The 13,274-nt window shown below is 39.2% G+C and overlaps 1 protein-coding gene across 1 annotated transcript in view; it reads right to left on the reverse strand.

Moving 5' to 3' along the window:
- Positions 1-1,840: 1,840 nt before the first annotated feature.
- The window catches only part of WIF1 (WNT inhibitory factor 1), a 24,545-nt gene continuing 13,111 nt past the window's right edge, over positions 1,841-13,274 (reverse strand). Inside the window, exons 2-8 of the mRNA XM_015820709.1 lie at positions 11,767-11,907; positions 9,169-9,264; positions 8,103-8,198; positions 6,735-6,830; positions 4,185-4,280; positions 3,219-3,314; positions 1,841-2,541 (exon numbers count right to left, since the gene is read on the reverse strand). Coding sequence (XP_015676195.1) covers positions 2,420-2,541; positions 3,219-3,314; positions 4,185-4,280; positions 6,735-6,830; positions 8,103-8,198; positions 9,169-9,264; positions 11,767-11,907 — 743 coding nt within the window. The 3' untranslated portion in view covers positions 1,841-2,419. The remainder of the gene's footprint in view (positions 2,542-3,218; positions 3,315-4,184; positions 4,281-6,734; positions 6,831-8,102; positions 8,199-9,168; positions 9,265-11,766; positions 11,908-13,274) is intronic.

The following is a 13,274-nucleotide window of genomic DNA, read 5'->3' on the forward strand; positions in this document are numbered from 1 at the left end:
TGAATCTATTTTTTTCTGGCATGCCTGTTATATTGAGAATGCTTTTCATTTGTTTCTAATTTAAATACAAAGTTGTTTGTCTATACAAAGTGCATGCAATAGTACTTCTAAACAAATGAACTGTAATATAATACTATATTCAATCTTTTTATTTCTAACATATTTTTGAGCAATTGACATATAGTAGACTGCATTAACAAAAACACATGTGCAGGAAGATGACAATAAATTAATAGCTTTTAAATTGAAAATGGGCTATATTGAAGGTTATGATTCATTTGTATTTAAACTGGCTATCAAAGATAAAATAGGATAGAAATTGATATCCTTACTATTACTCTAACATTTCAATATTACAGTAAGTGCTTTATCGCTTTACTTGGATAGATTCAAAGCAAGTTAGGTACATAGTGACCTAATTCATATTTTGTGCTCTCAATTTAGCTGTGATTTATTGAATAAACTTTATATAGTTCAAAGAAAAAAAGACAGTATACAGACTATGGTGGCAGGGCACTCAATATGTTAACCAAATCCAGGTGAACTACATTATTGTGATCCAATGAAAAAACTAAACCTTAGATCCCCTTGAAAGCTTTGACTATTAGCTAAAGTTCTAAGTAGCAGACATTTAAATACTCGTAATGCACTCCAAGAAGGACAGCCTGTGGAGACAATCTGAAATTGCAGTTGTCTAGAAAGCAGCAGCTAGGCTGTTCAAAGGTCAACTGTGCCACTGTGGAGCAATATTACTGTGTACTAAATAAGTACACAGAGGATTGCTGCCTTATTATCCAAATAATTTCTCTCTCAAGGACAGCCCTCTACCTTTTCCCAAAGAAAGTACAATAGATTTAAAACATATACTAGCTCTTTAGAGAGTCAGGCCCTTACATAGGCCTTTACATTCTTGCAGACTATCTTAATAAAGTTTCTATTGATGTTTTTGGTTCCCAAATAGTTTAAGAGACAGATGATAGGAAGAAAGGATAACAATAATATTGTGATAACATAAAAGGGGCCATTGGATCATTGCCTTGGAGTTGTCTCAGTCATAGCACAGTTAAGTAAAGCTTTAGAAAAACAGGGGGTCTTGAATTCTAGGGTGGGCAATCTGTAGACCATTGAGAATCTTCTTGCATCACTCCACCAAGATTTAATGATTTAATTAATGTTCAGGATGTCTTATGAAGTCATAACAGTTAAGGTGTGGGTTCTGATTATACATAATGTCTAGAACAGGAATGTCAAACACAAGGCCCAGGGGCCGGATGCGGCCCGCGAAGTGGTTTCATGTGGCCCACGAAGCCATCCTGGAAACAGTGAGGGAACGGCCCCTTCTGCCTTGGCCCTGGCCCAGGCCAGCCGGGAGCCAATGTACAATTTTGTGGTGGCCATCTATGCTGAAACGTATTCAGTCTTAGCTCCATAAGCCCCCCCCCCCGCATGGCCTGAGAGGAACAGTGAGGCTCCTCCAGTGGACCATGCCTTGGCACTTGCCCTGGTCCCACCCCCTTCTGCCAGAGACCCTCAGATCTATCCCACTCCTGCCCAGGCCCACACAGGCACCCTTGACGCGAATGATGTAGAGCTGGCCACACCCACCCAGCTTCCTGAGGGCAACCGCAATGCTGATGCGGCCCTCAATGAAATTGAGTTTGACACCCTTACTCTAGTAGGATGGGTAAATTGTTTTCTTATTTTTATGTGACTTCTAAAAAATATTTGTTATAAAGTTCTGCTCCTTTTCAAAATATACTGTAGGAAATGTCTGCCCAGCCCGAGTTTTATGAATTGTTACAGCTCAACATAGACAAAATAAAGCAGCATCTTTATTTAATATATAACCATAAGTACAAACATGTTTATTACTTAAGACCTGTTTTGTTTATGATATATATTATATAGTTTCAATACCACAGCCCTGTTGCATTTCATACAGAGCACACTGTAGAAACAGAAATTGATTTTAAGTTAAAAAATATTAAACAAAGTACAAGAAGCCCTTCAATCTGAAATAGAAATCAAACTTACATTTCTATTTCTTCTACTTGCTTAAGCTAGGTTGATTAAAGAAAAACTACATTCCAGACTGCCATTTTAAAACTCACCCTTATGAATTCTGGGGAGTTTCTGAGCATGTGCATGCGCGCACACACACAGACCCATTATTTCAATAAAGTACTGAAATATAATACAAAAAAGAAAACAAAACACTGAAAACAAGCCTATATAAATGTGTTAGAGAAACAAAAGTTTCAAAGAATAATAAGTATTAGCTCTGGGATTTATAATGAAGCTAATAAAATTCAGACCAATAATCTTAAAACATAACAAACAGCATTTTTCATATTGAACACATGAGACGTTAATGAAGGCCAGAACGTTGTGTAATGTAAAGCATTTCAGACGTTGCAGTTCACCAGACGTAATTGGATTCAGGGCCTCCTTGGCTCTTTTCAGCCTGTTTAGGTGAAGGCGTCTGCTGTCTGTGCTTGATGCCTGTTGGCCTCATGGCATTAAGAAGATTGGTCCCATACCCTAAAAAAACAAGCCAGTTCAAAACTGAAGAACTACCAAAGGAGACCTGTGGTTGTCACTCTTAGTATTTTACATGCAAAAGTATTCTACATTTGAGAGAGAGAGAGGGGGGGGAGGGAGGGAGGGGGGGAGGAAATGTACTAGTTCAACAGTTGGAGAGCAAATTTAGGTAGCTGTGTGGTAATGGATAAGGCAGGAACCCAGAAGCATGTGAGTTCTAGTCCCGCCTTGGGCACAAAGCCAGTTGGGTGACCTTAGTCAGGTCACTTTTTCTCAGCCTTAAGAAGAAGGGAATTGCAAACTATTCTGGGGGGGGGGGGGAATCATGCCACAAAAACTAAAGGGACTTGTCCAGACAGTCTCCAAAAATCAGATATGATGGAATGGAAGAAAAAAAAACTTATGCTGTAAAAGCAACAGTCATTATTTTAAAATGTGGCACTGTGACATTACTAAAAACTGTTGCTTGGAACCCAGTTGTTTAGAAAACAGTAACTGATAACTTATCACCATCAATTATTCTAGACTCACATATTTAATGGTCAATAGTTGTATGCTAGGATTTCATCTGAAGATTACATCCTTCAGATAAGATTACATTGTCACTATATCACCCAAAATCATTATAACACTCTTACATACAGACATATCTAAAACTTAGATTTCTTGGGACTTACTTTTATTGCAGTTCCTTCCATGCCATCCATCTTGACATTGACATACATTTGGCTCAATACAGATTCCATATAATCCACAGCTAGGTTCACAGACAGCTATAATGGTTTATATGAATATCAAACTCAATGTCTTTCTACAGAAGAACCTTATATTATACAATTCTTATTTGTATGATGTGAAGACAATGACCCTCTGAATCTGCCACCCTCTCCTTTTCTTCCAGCTATCAAGATATCTAAACCAAGTAACAGTTCCCAAATTCTGAAAACCTAAACTGTGGCAAGATTTACTGACCTTCCACCATGTTGCTCTTGAAAGGAAATGTTGAGGTATATAGTAGGTAGTCCTTATTTAGCAACTGCCTCATTTAGCAATTGTTTGCAGTTATGAGAATGATGAAAAAGTACCTTTATGACCAAGCTTTTCATTTATCACCTTTGCAGGTTAGTAAAGCAAAGAAAACTGAAGTAAGATCATAAGTACAGTCATGGTTTCACTTCATAACTTCTTCACTTAATGACCAAGTTGCTGATTCCAATTGTAGTTGCTAAACAAAGACTACCTATATTCCATTCAAAGGCTTTGCCGTTGTGTTGAAGGAGTTAATGAAATACTAATCTATGTTTTAGTATATTGCCCTGGTTATAAATATGCCCTATTACAGGTAATGTCTCCCCAGTTGGTCACATTTCCAGATCACCTGGATTCATTATAGTTATGATTGTCCAATCAGTATAATTTGAGTTCTATGAATGTAACTACTTTTTGTTTTACTGTTTACTGTAAGATATATTGTACTTGGATCACATTAATTTTATAATTATTTAGTTTTATTATGATTTTTATTTGCTGACTCAGAATTTGTTGTCTTATGTTTTTATTTGATCAATAATTGTAATAAAGCTTATTGATTGACTGATTAACTAAATCTTCTATTAATCTTCTTAAAAAGGTATCCTACTTACGTTTTGAACAAAGGTCTCCCTGGTAACCTTTGGAGCACTTACATTTATTTTTACCAGTACATTTACCTCCATTTCGACATGGCTGATGGCATTTGCCTAGGAATACAAAATGTGACACTAGTGCCTTGTTTTATTGAAATCAAAGCTAATCTAACAGTTGTTATGTCTTTGGTCAGTTGAGACTTTCACATAACACTTTTTGTAATGTAATCTAGGTTGCTGTGGATGCATATGAAAATAGGAATTCAGAGATTGCTCCTACAGATAGTCCTTGACTTATGATCACAATTGGAACTGGAATCTCAGTGGTAGAATGAAGCAGTGATTAAACAAGATGCCCACGTTATCAGTTCACTCAGTGACCGCAATCCTGTTGCGGTCATTAAGCAATCTCCCAGGTCGTTAAGCAGATGGAGTGATAAATCTACCTGCTGGGAGGGAATCGTAGTTCTCTGTGAGGCTGAGATTCCCTTCTAGAAAGTAGCCATTTTGCTCCCCTTTCACCTCTGAGTTTGGTGGCCTCTCCAAATGCCAACTCGAACAATGAGGAAGAGCAGCTCCGGAGACTTGGGGAGGGGTTGCGGTGGAATGCTAGGAAGTTGCTGAGGGTCCTGAGAGGCCAGGCTCATTGGAAAGATCACTGGAGGAGTGCACAGCTGCAGCCAACCAGTGGGGATGAGGAGGAATTGTCCCCTTCATTTAATCCGAGGACATGCAGGGCAGAATGGAGGCAGGCTCAATGGAAGTTGGTGAGGTTACTCATGAGGAGGCAGCCTCACCCCTCCTAACAAGCTATACCAATGAGCGCCTATTTAGTTGGATAAGTGGAGCAAGAGGTTGTTGGAAACAACCACCCATTCACTTGCCATGTGCATGCTTCACATTCAGTTTCCTTGACTCTGGATTGTGCTGCTCTTGACTGTGTGCTTGAACCTTGGACTTGTTTGTGGATTTTGGACTCCTGTCTTGGACTTCGGAGTTGACTTGGACTATGGACTTGGTGGATGTTTGATTTTGGATTTGGTAACCTTGTACCCTGACTGAACAGTATTAGACTCAATAGGACTTTGCATTGCATGCAACTGGGAACCTGGGGATTAATATTAAGGGCTTGGATTATCAATAATGTCATTTTGTGCATTTTGTGCATGTGGACTGAAACAGGACACTGAGATTCCTTCCTTGCCAGCAGCACTTTCACTCCCCTTTCAAGTCTGAGATTCCTCTCAGCAGAAAAGCTCTTTCAGCCAGCCTCTAGAGATGAGATGGAGTTCTTCTGGCAGATGGCAACAGCTTACAAGCTTTCCTGTTAGCTTCCCCATTGATGTCTGGGGAAGCTGGCAGAGAAAATTGAAAATGGAGATCACATAATCATTGGGGCAACTGGCCATAAGTGTGAACAGGTTGCCAAACACCCAGATTATGATCGTGTTACTGTAAGGGTGACATTGCAATAGATGCTGCTGCTCCACTGTGTTCAGCTGTGATCATGTGTTCATGATTTCTGATACTTCCTGCTAGCTTCCACAAGCCAAGTTAATGGAGAAGCTAGGAGAAAGTCACAACTTGCTCCTTGTCCCACTGTTTTTATGCCCATCTGTTGAAATTCTGTTTATCAGTTTAGGTAAGGACATTTCTGTGACCCAAGAGGTCACGGGGTTGTCTGGTTAATCTCTGAATGTCATCATATCTATTCACATGGCCTTAAGTGGAGACTTATACAGAATTGTACAGAATGCTATACCACTTGATTTTTTCTTTAAGCTAATGACTGCATTTTTTTCTAGTTGATATCAGTGGTGTTTTAATAATCTACAGGTGGTCCTTTACTTACAAATACAACTGAGCCCAAAATTTCTGTTGCTAAGCAAGACAGTTGAGTTTTCCCCTATTTTATGACCTTTCTTGCCATAGTTGTTAAGTGAATCAGTGCATTTGTTAAGTTAGTAACATGGTTGTTAAGTGAATCTGGCTTCCCTATTGACTTTGTTTGTCAGAAAATTACAAAAGATGATCACCTGACCTGGGACACCGCAACCGTCATAAATATGAGTCAGTTGCCATGCATCTGAATTTGTTCACATGACAGTGGGGATGCTGCAATGGTCATGTGAAAAACGATCATAAGTCACTTTTTTCAGTGCCGTTGTAACTTTGAACAGTCATTCAATGAACTGTTTAAGTTGAGGACTACCCATATATCCATTGTAGGCTGGCTGCGGAATTATGGGAATTGAAGTCCAAATTTTAAAGTTGCCAAGTTTGGAGACCTAGAATATTAATAACTTATTATAATCATTCCTTATTATAATCAGGAATGCTTATGTATCTGGGATTTTTCATATTGAGTAATAACATAAATATAGTGTCTAATTGTCGTCTATTGTATTCTTAGTATATAAAGGACAAAAAAAATCTGTCCCACAGAAGGACTGCACTATGATAGATAAATTACACTTGGACTCTGTTGTATGTACCATCATCTGATATTTTGGAAATTTCAAGCGAAATATTTCAAATTTAATTAAAAGAAATAAAAACAAGACTCACTAATTTCACACTGATTCCCTTCCAATCCTGCAGGACAAATACATTTTTCTGGATAAAAGCATATTCCTCCATTGAAACAGATGTTTGTACAGTTTGCTGTGGGATATAGTATTAGACTATTACATATAGTATAATAGATAATTTACATAAAGTTTTAGTGAAGTTGAATAAAATTTTCAGTCTTTTTAAAAGCCAAAGAGCTCAACAAAAAACATCCTGATCTATTGTACCATGTTTATATATGCAGATAACCAGCATACTTTCCCTGAAGGAGGCATCTTAGTGTCCTCTAAATGTTGTGGACTACAACCTCTGTAAGGTTTTAATATTGGCCATGATGGCTGATTCTGATTGAAACTGAAATTAAAAACATCTGAAGTAATGCAGTTTGTGTTCATCAGACCTGCAACAGTTAGAAAGTACAGTAATGGCCAAAATTGTGGAAACCTTTTGGGAAAAGTGTACAGTAGAAATGCCATCTTTGGTTAAGTTTCCACCAACTTTTCTTCTAATTTCTTTATAACTGTAGCCTTGTTCACTTAATAATACTATTTTACATCGCTTTCTGGGCGACCAGTCAACTCTTTGCACCATTGTTTTAATTTTATTACATTTTACAAGCTCACTAAATGAAAGAACACAAAAAACCCCAACCACCTTGATAGCGATCACATAACACACTGACAAATGTCCTCCTCTCAGCTTCAATACATGACATCAATAACTGAATCCTACTGTGATCTGATTGGCTCATGGCCAAAGCAAAATGACACCTGATTGGCTCTCTAAACACTCATGCTCATTGGCTACAATCAGATGAAGGAAAGCTACCTGAGATCAGCCTAAGCAAGTTGTGCTTCCTTTTTCTGGTTATTTGGCTATGCCTTTTCATAGAATACAGTACAGATAATTGAGCAAATGTTGCATTACATTGTTGATTAAATTATCTTTCCATTGATATATAATTTTATGGTACTACTCCAAAAAAAGTGGTGTTATTAGCCATCAAACCTCAAAAATACACTTTTCCCAAAAGGTTTCCACAATTTTGGCCATTACTGTTATGATGCTTGGGACCGATTTATCTATTTGCATAGTGAATGATATTAAGCTTCTATCATCCTAAAAAATCCTAATTCAGTGAAAATGAAATTGTTCAAGAATTCTCCAGCTCATTCCACACTTAATTTTCTGAGAGTCAGCTAGGTCATGCTTTTTTCATTTGATGTTTGTGATCAAAAGGAAAGTGCATCCAAGAATAAACACATAGAATGCAGGAATATAATCTTGTGCAAACTTTAAGACAACTACATGCTAATAGGTGGAAATATATGTTTCTTTCCAGGTATCTATTTCTATCCACCATACCTTTGTTACAGTTGATGCCATAGAAACCAGGTGGGCAGACACATAATCCCGGCATGATGCAGAGTCCGCCATTCATGCAATGTGGTGTACACAGAGCTGATTTAAAGAGTGAAGAAACAGTATTAAACTGAACAATTATCATTAACATATTGAGAGGATAGACCTTAAAATATAAAGCATTTTTTATCTCACAACAGAAATAACTTTCTCTCCTGCAAGGAAAAGTGTTGATTCACTGGTAGATATTCTAATGATACAAGTAAGACTCGAGCTTGATTTTCAAGTAAGGTTTTTTTTATAACTAGCTTGTATGAATACCAAACTGCAGCTAGTGGAAGTAAATTGAAATTTTACTTAACATTTTTGATGGGCTGTACATACATATATTTCTTGCGTGCATGAAATACAAATAGATTATGCTTATTGGATCTGCCATAGGCCACAGTCAGTGCCAGTCCGTGTTCCTAATCCCAGGGAGCCAGGAAAGAATGATTTCATCTTTCAGTTCCTATAATTAACTGCCATCCAAATGAAGGGCAGGAAAATGATGCAGCTGAAGTCAATGTATCTAGAAGATACCAGTTCCAAAAGACTGTGCAAGTGTGCACAAGTTAGGAACATTTTAGAAAGAGATTCCATAATACATCCTTCTCTCTTCTAAGGTAAAGAGGAACTTTAGTCCTGACAAATAGGGCGCAACTAAAAGTATTATTGGAGGTCTTTGTCCTTTTGGACATTCTCTTGAGAAATGATAGAATAAAACAACATATTTTCAAATTAATGTTCATTCCACTTAATGTTTTGCCAAAGTTCTCATTAAATTGTTGGCCTGTTCTTTTTTTGCCTTTCAGATCTTTTAGTGGAAACTTCTTTATCTTTTCTATAAACAAACAATGCTTTCTTAAGAGCTGCAGTTCATTAAATACTTTTCTTATTAGATTAGATTAAATTTTAGAAAGCCTCCTAGCCATATCCAAAACAATATTTTTGAAAGAAGTGACTGCTTAGCTTCTTCTTTTTGTATAAACAAAGTACAGAATAGAACTGAAGAACTCTTTTTGATTACCTTTTTCACAGTGAAGACCATAAAATCCATCTGGACAGTCACAGACATGCCTTTCATTACAAAATCCCCCATTTCTGCATCCTCCAGGACATTCAGCTTCAAAAAAGATGATGTAGACATAGATTAAATTAATTTACTTATTTGTTGCTTAAGTACACCAGCTTCTATTGATGATGTAATAGGGATTCCAAAAAGAATGTCTCTCTGTCAGAATCTCTGATATTTTTGTAGCACACACAGACTAAGATTTGTAAGAAAACTATAATCAAAAGCATGCATGTCAAAATATAATTTAAAGGAATATTAAGAGAAAGATGTAATGAAGGAAAATTTACAGTTTTATTGTCCCACTTGCAAGACAAAGAAAGTTCTATAAATAGTTTTTGGAAGGAATAGCCCAATTTAAAACTGTAGGATTTAACTGTGAAATCTCAATTTAATGGAGGACAAACTGGCAACTGGCTCTTCTCTCACTGGTAAACCTTTGATCTTCCTTCATCTTTGACCTCCAACAGACCCATCTGCATTTAGTAAAAACAGTTCCCATGCTATTTCTTCCTCTTAAGGTTTTTCTTTGGATTTCTTTAGCAATGTTCTCCAGATTTGCCCTGAGCTACCAAGCCTTCAGCAGTGTAAATATGGTCCAGTCTAACTGAGATTTGCCTGACTGCACAGATCTTCAATCACCAGAGCTATCTAGGTCCATCTTAATTGCCAGCTATTACCTCCATTTCAGTTCTCTGGTCATTTAAGACAGTTTCTACTGCTTCATAGTCCCCTTTGTCCTCTTATACAAAATGTTTTATGAGAAACAAAACTATGCTATAATCCCAGCTTCTCCCTATCAGCAAAAGTGCCAAGTGTTGTTTGGGCTTTTGCATGGGTATGCAACTACAGGTAGTCCTTGAGTTACAAATGTAATAGAGCCTACCCATTCCATTTGTAGGAGTGAATCTCGTACCTTGAACGTGATTCACTCCCAGCTTTAGCCCATGCATTCGCTAATTTAATGCGTGGGCGAATGCACTGCTCGTTAAGTGAACATGAGATATCTTAGGATTGGGAAGGCCATGGGGGGCCTAGTGATGGAACAGGCCATCTGCTTCAGACCACCCAAGCCCCCCTGCCTCTGAGATGCCTCATGCTCCCTCCCCTGTGGTCCCCCCAATTACTCCCCCACCCAATCATGCCGTGCCGGGTCACTTACCTTGTGAAGATCTATCTCCTATCCAGCCTGTTTCTTTCTCTGCTCCTGGCAAGAGAGCAGAGGCTTCTGGAGGCTTCCGAGGCCCAGAACGGACCTCCGGATGCACGCAAAAGCCTCTCCTGGTCTCCATTCTGGGCCTTGGAGGTCTGAAAGAGATCTCTGAGGCCCAGAACGGACCTCCAGAGGTCCACGGAAGCCTCCCCCAGCCTCCTTTCTGGATGGCAGCGGCCTGGAAAAGGCCTTCAACGGCTGGATCGGGCTTCATAGATGTTTGCGGAAGCCTCCCCCGGCCTCCTTTCCCGGTGGCAGCAGCCCAGAAAAGGCCTCTGACACCTGGATCGGGCTTCCGAAGGCACATGAAAGCCTCCCCCGGCTTCAGTTCTGTTCTCTGTTGCAAAGAACAGAGGCCTAAAGTCCCGTGAGATCATGCGAGATAGTAGTGTGAAATTTTGCGCCACTGATCTCGCATGATCTTGCGTTACTTTAGGCCTCCATTCTCTGTGAATGCACCGAAGGCCTAGAGCAGCCAAGAAAGCGAAGGATTTCAATCTTCACAAGATGAGTATCCAAGACCTACTGCCTAGGCTAGGAGGGGGAGAAGGGAGGGAATAGCCAGGGTGACAGTTGCAGTGTCACTGCGGTCGTTCGTAAGGGTGAATGACTGCCGTGGTGCGGCAACATTCATAATTTTGAGACTTTTTCGTAAACACTAGGGGGCCCTTACCGCATAACTTTGAATGTTCGCTAAGGGAACGCTCATAACTTGGGGATACCTGTAGCCAGCAGGAATATGTAGCTGAATGATAAGCCACCTATTTTCTTCATTTTTTATCTTCTGTTAATTATCTGCTTTTTCTGAAATCTGCCTGCCTCCCTGCTTTTTCTGAAATCAGCCTTTCTTTCTTTTTCTTTCTTTCTTTCTTTCTTTCTTTCTTTCTTTTTCTTTCTTTCTTTTTCTTTCTTTCCTCTCTCTCTCTCTCTCTCTTTCTTTATTTGTATCCTGCTTTTATTATTTTTACAAATAACTCAGGGTGGCAAGCATGCCCAACACAGCTTCCTGCTCCTATTTTTCCCATAACAACAACCCTGTGAGGTGGGTTGGGCTGAAAGAGTGACTAGCCCAATGTCATCCAGTTAGCTTTCACAGGTGGACTTGAACTCATAGTCTCCTGCTTTCTAGACTGATGCCTTAACCTCTAGACCAGGAATAGGTCAGGAATTCTGTGTACTACACTACTAATAATGTTTGGATTATTAGGATCTCTTATTACTACGCCAGATATTTCCCACTCTCTTGCTTCAGGATTAGGAAATAGGATCAAATGTTGATATTCCCAAAATAATGAAAACTCTGAAAACAGACAAATCTTTATTCAGCCCCTTCCAGTTACCTTGCTGACATGTTTTAAAGAAGATGGCATTCTGTGGTGTTTGCAGTATGATAGTGCCTTCTGAATTCATTACAATTACTGTAACTTCAAATGCTGCCACTCCATCTTGTTTTCCAAGACAAGGAAATCCAACTTCAACAACTAAAAACAAAAGGAAAAAAGGTACACATTTTTAGTGGCATGTTAATTCCATTAAGAACAATATTTTATTATATGAGAAATCTGGATTTGAAAAATAGACACGATATATGGTTTTCTTCCTAATGGCATTTAGATAAGAAGTGAAACAGAACTCTTTCACATATCTTATATGTTATTCGGATAATGGATGATGGAGAAGCATTGACAAATATTTTTATGTGCTTTTATTATTGATTTTATATTGAGATATATAACTCCATATTTATCTCTGGTAGTGCTGGTGCAGTGGTTAGAATGCAGTATTGCAGGGTAATTATGCTGAGTGCCCACTGCCAGCAGTTCGGCAGTTCAGTTCTCACCGGCTCAAGATTGTAAGGAACCACTTCAATCCACATCTTAAGAAAGCAGAACTCTTGGAAACGGTCTCTTCCAACAGGAACTTTTATTAAGAGAAATTGATAGCAGGCATGATAGACAGGATCTGAGGGATTTCCTTACCAATCAATGTTTTAAAGTGTCCCTAAGCAACCCCCACCCTGCAGTTCTTCCAGGCGATTCAGACCGGCAGATTTCTAGGTGTTAAATCCAGGAAAGATAACATCAATCCGGCTCCGTTGGACACGATCATTCAACAGCTCCTCACACCTTATTTTGATGATGGATAAATAAACCAGATCCTGGAGACTGCATCTTTTCATCCCCCCCCCCCCTTTTCCTAGCTGGCCGGTAAGGAGGAGAGGTTCAGAGGGGCATAGGATGAAAGGCAAATGGTTACATTGTGATGGTTAGCAGACCCAAAAGCAAATAAACAAAAGGTTACTTTGTAGTGAATAGAGGAAGTGAAAGTAATAAAACCCGCATGCATACCCCCCTCCTCCTTAGGAGTATGGCAGGATCCAGGAGAGGGTAAGAATTGGCTTTATATCAAAGAAGATAGATGGAAAGGAAATATAACTGGATTCTGACATCCTGCCCCCCTTAAAATAAGAGAGATCCACCTGTAGAGAAAACAAAACAGGTATAAAAGTTAGTCTGGCTTGTTAGGATACTCTGTATGAAACTTCTTTAACAGCTTCGGGGCTCTGACATGACGTTTATGGACCCACTTGTTTTGTGAGGAGGGGAGTGTTTCCATGCTACTAGGTATTGAATTGTCCCATGATATCTCCTAGAGCAGGGCTTTTCAAGCAGTGGTACGGGTGCCACCTGTGGTACATTGGCACCTGGCAGGTGGTACGCGACCATCCTAGAAAAGTGGTAGCAGAGGAGGGGAATGAGCTGAACTGGTGGCAGCACCGCACAAGCCTGAGCGAGAGATGGTTGGAGCTGCAGGGCTGTCAGGGCTCAGCGGAAGCACCAGGATCAAC

The sequence above is a fragment of the Protobothrops mucrosquamatus genome, unplaced genomic scaffold (assembly GCF_001527695.2).
Source record: "Protobothrops mucrosquamatus isolate PMUCROS unplaced genomic scaffold, P.Mucros_1.0 scaffold_156, whole genome shotgun sequence".
Classification (NCBI taxonomy): domain Eukaryota; kingdom Metazoa; phylum Chordata; class Lepidosauria; order Squamata; family Viperidae; genus Protobothrops; species Protobothrops mucrosquamatus.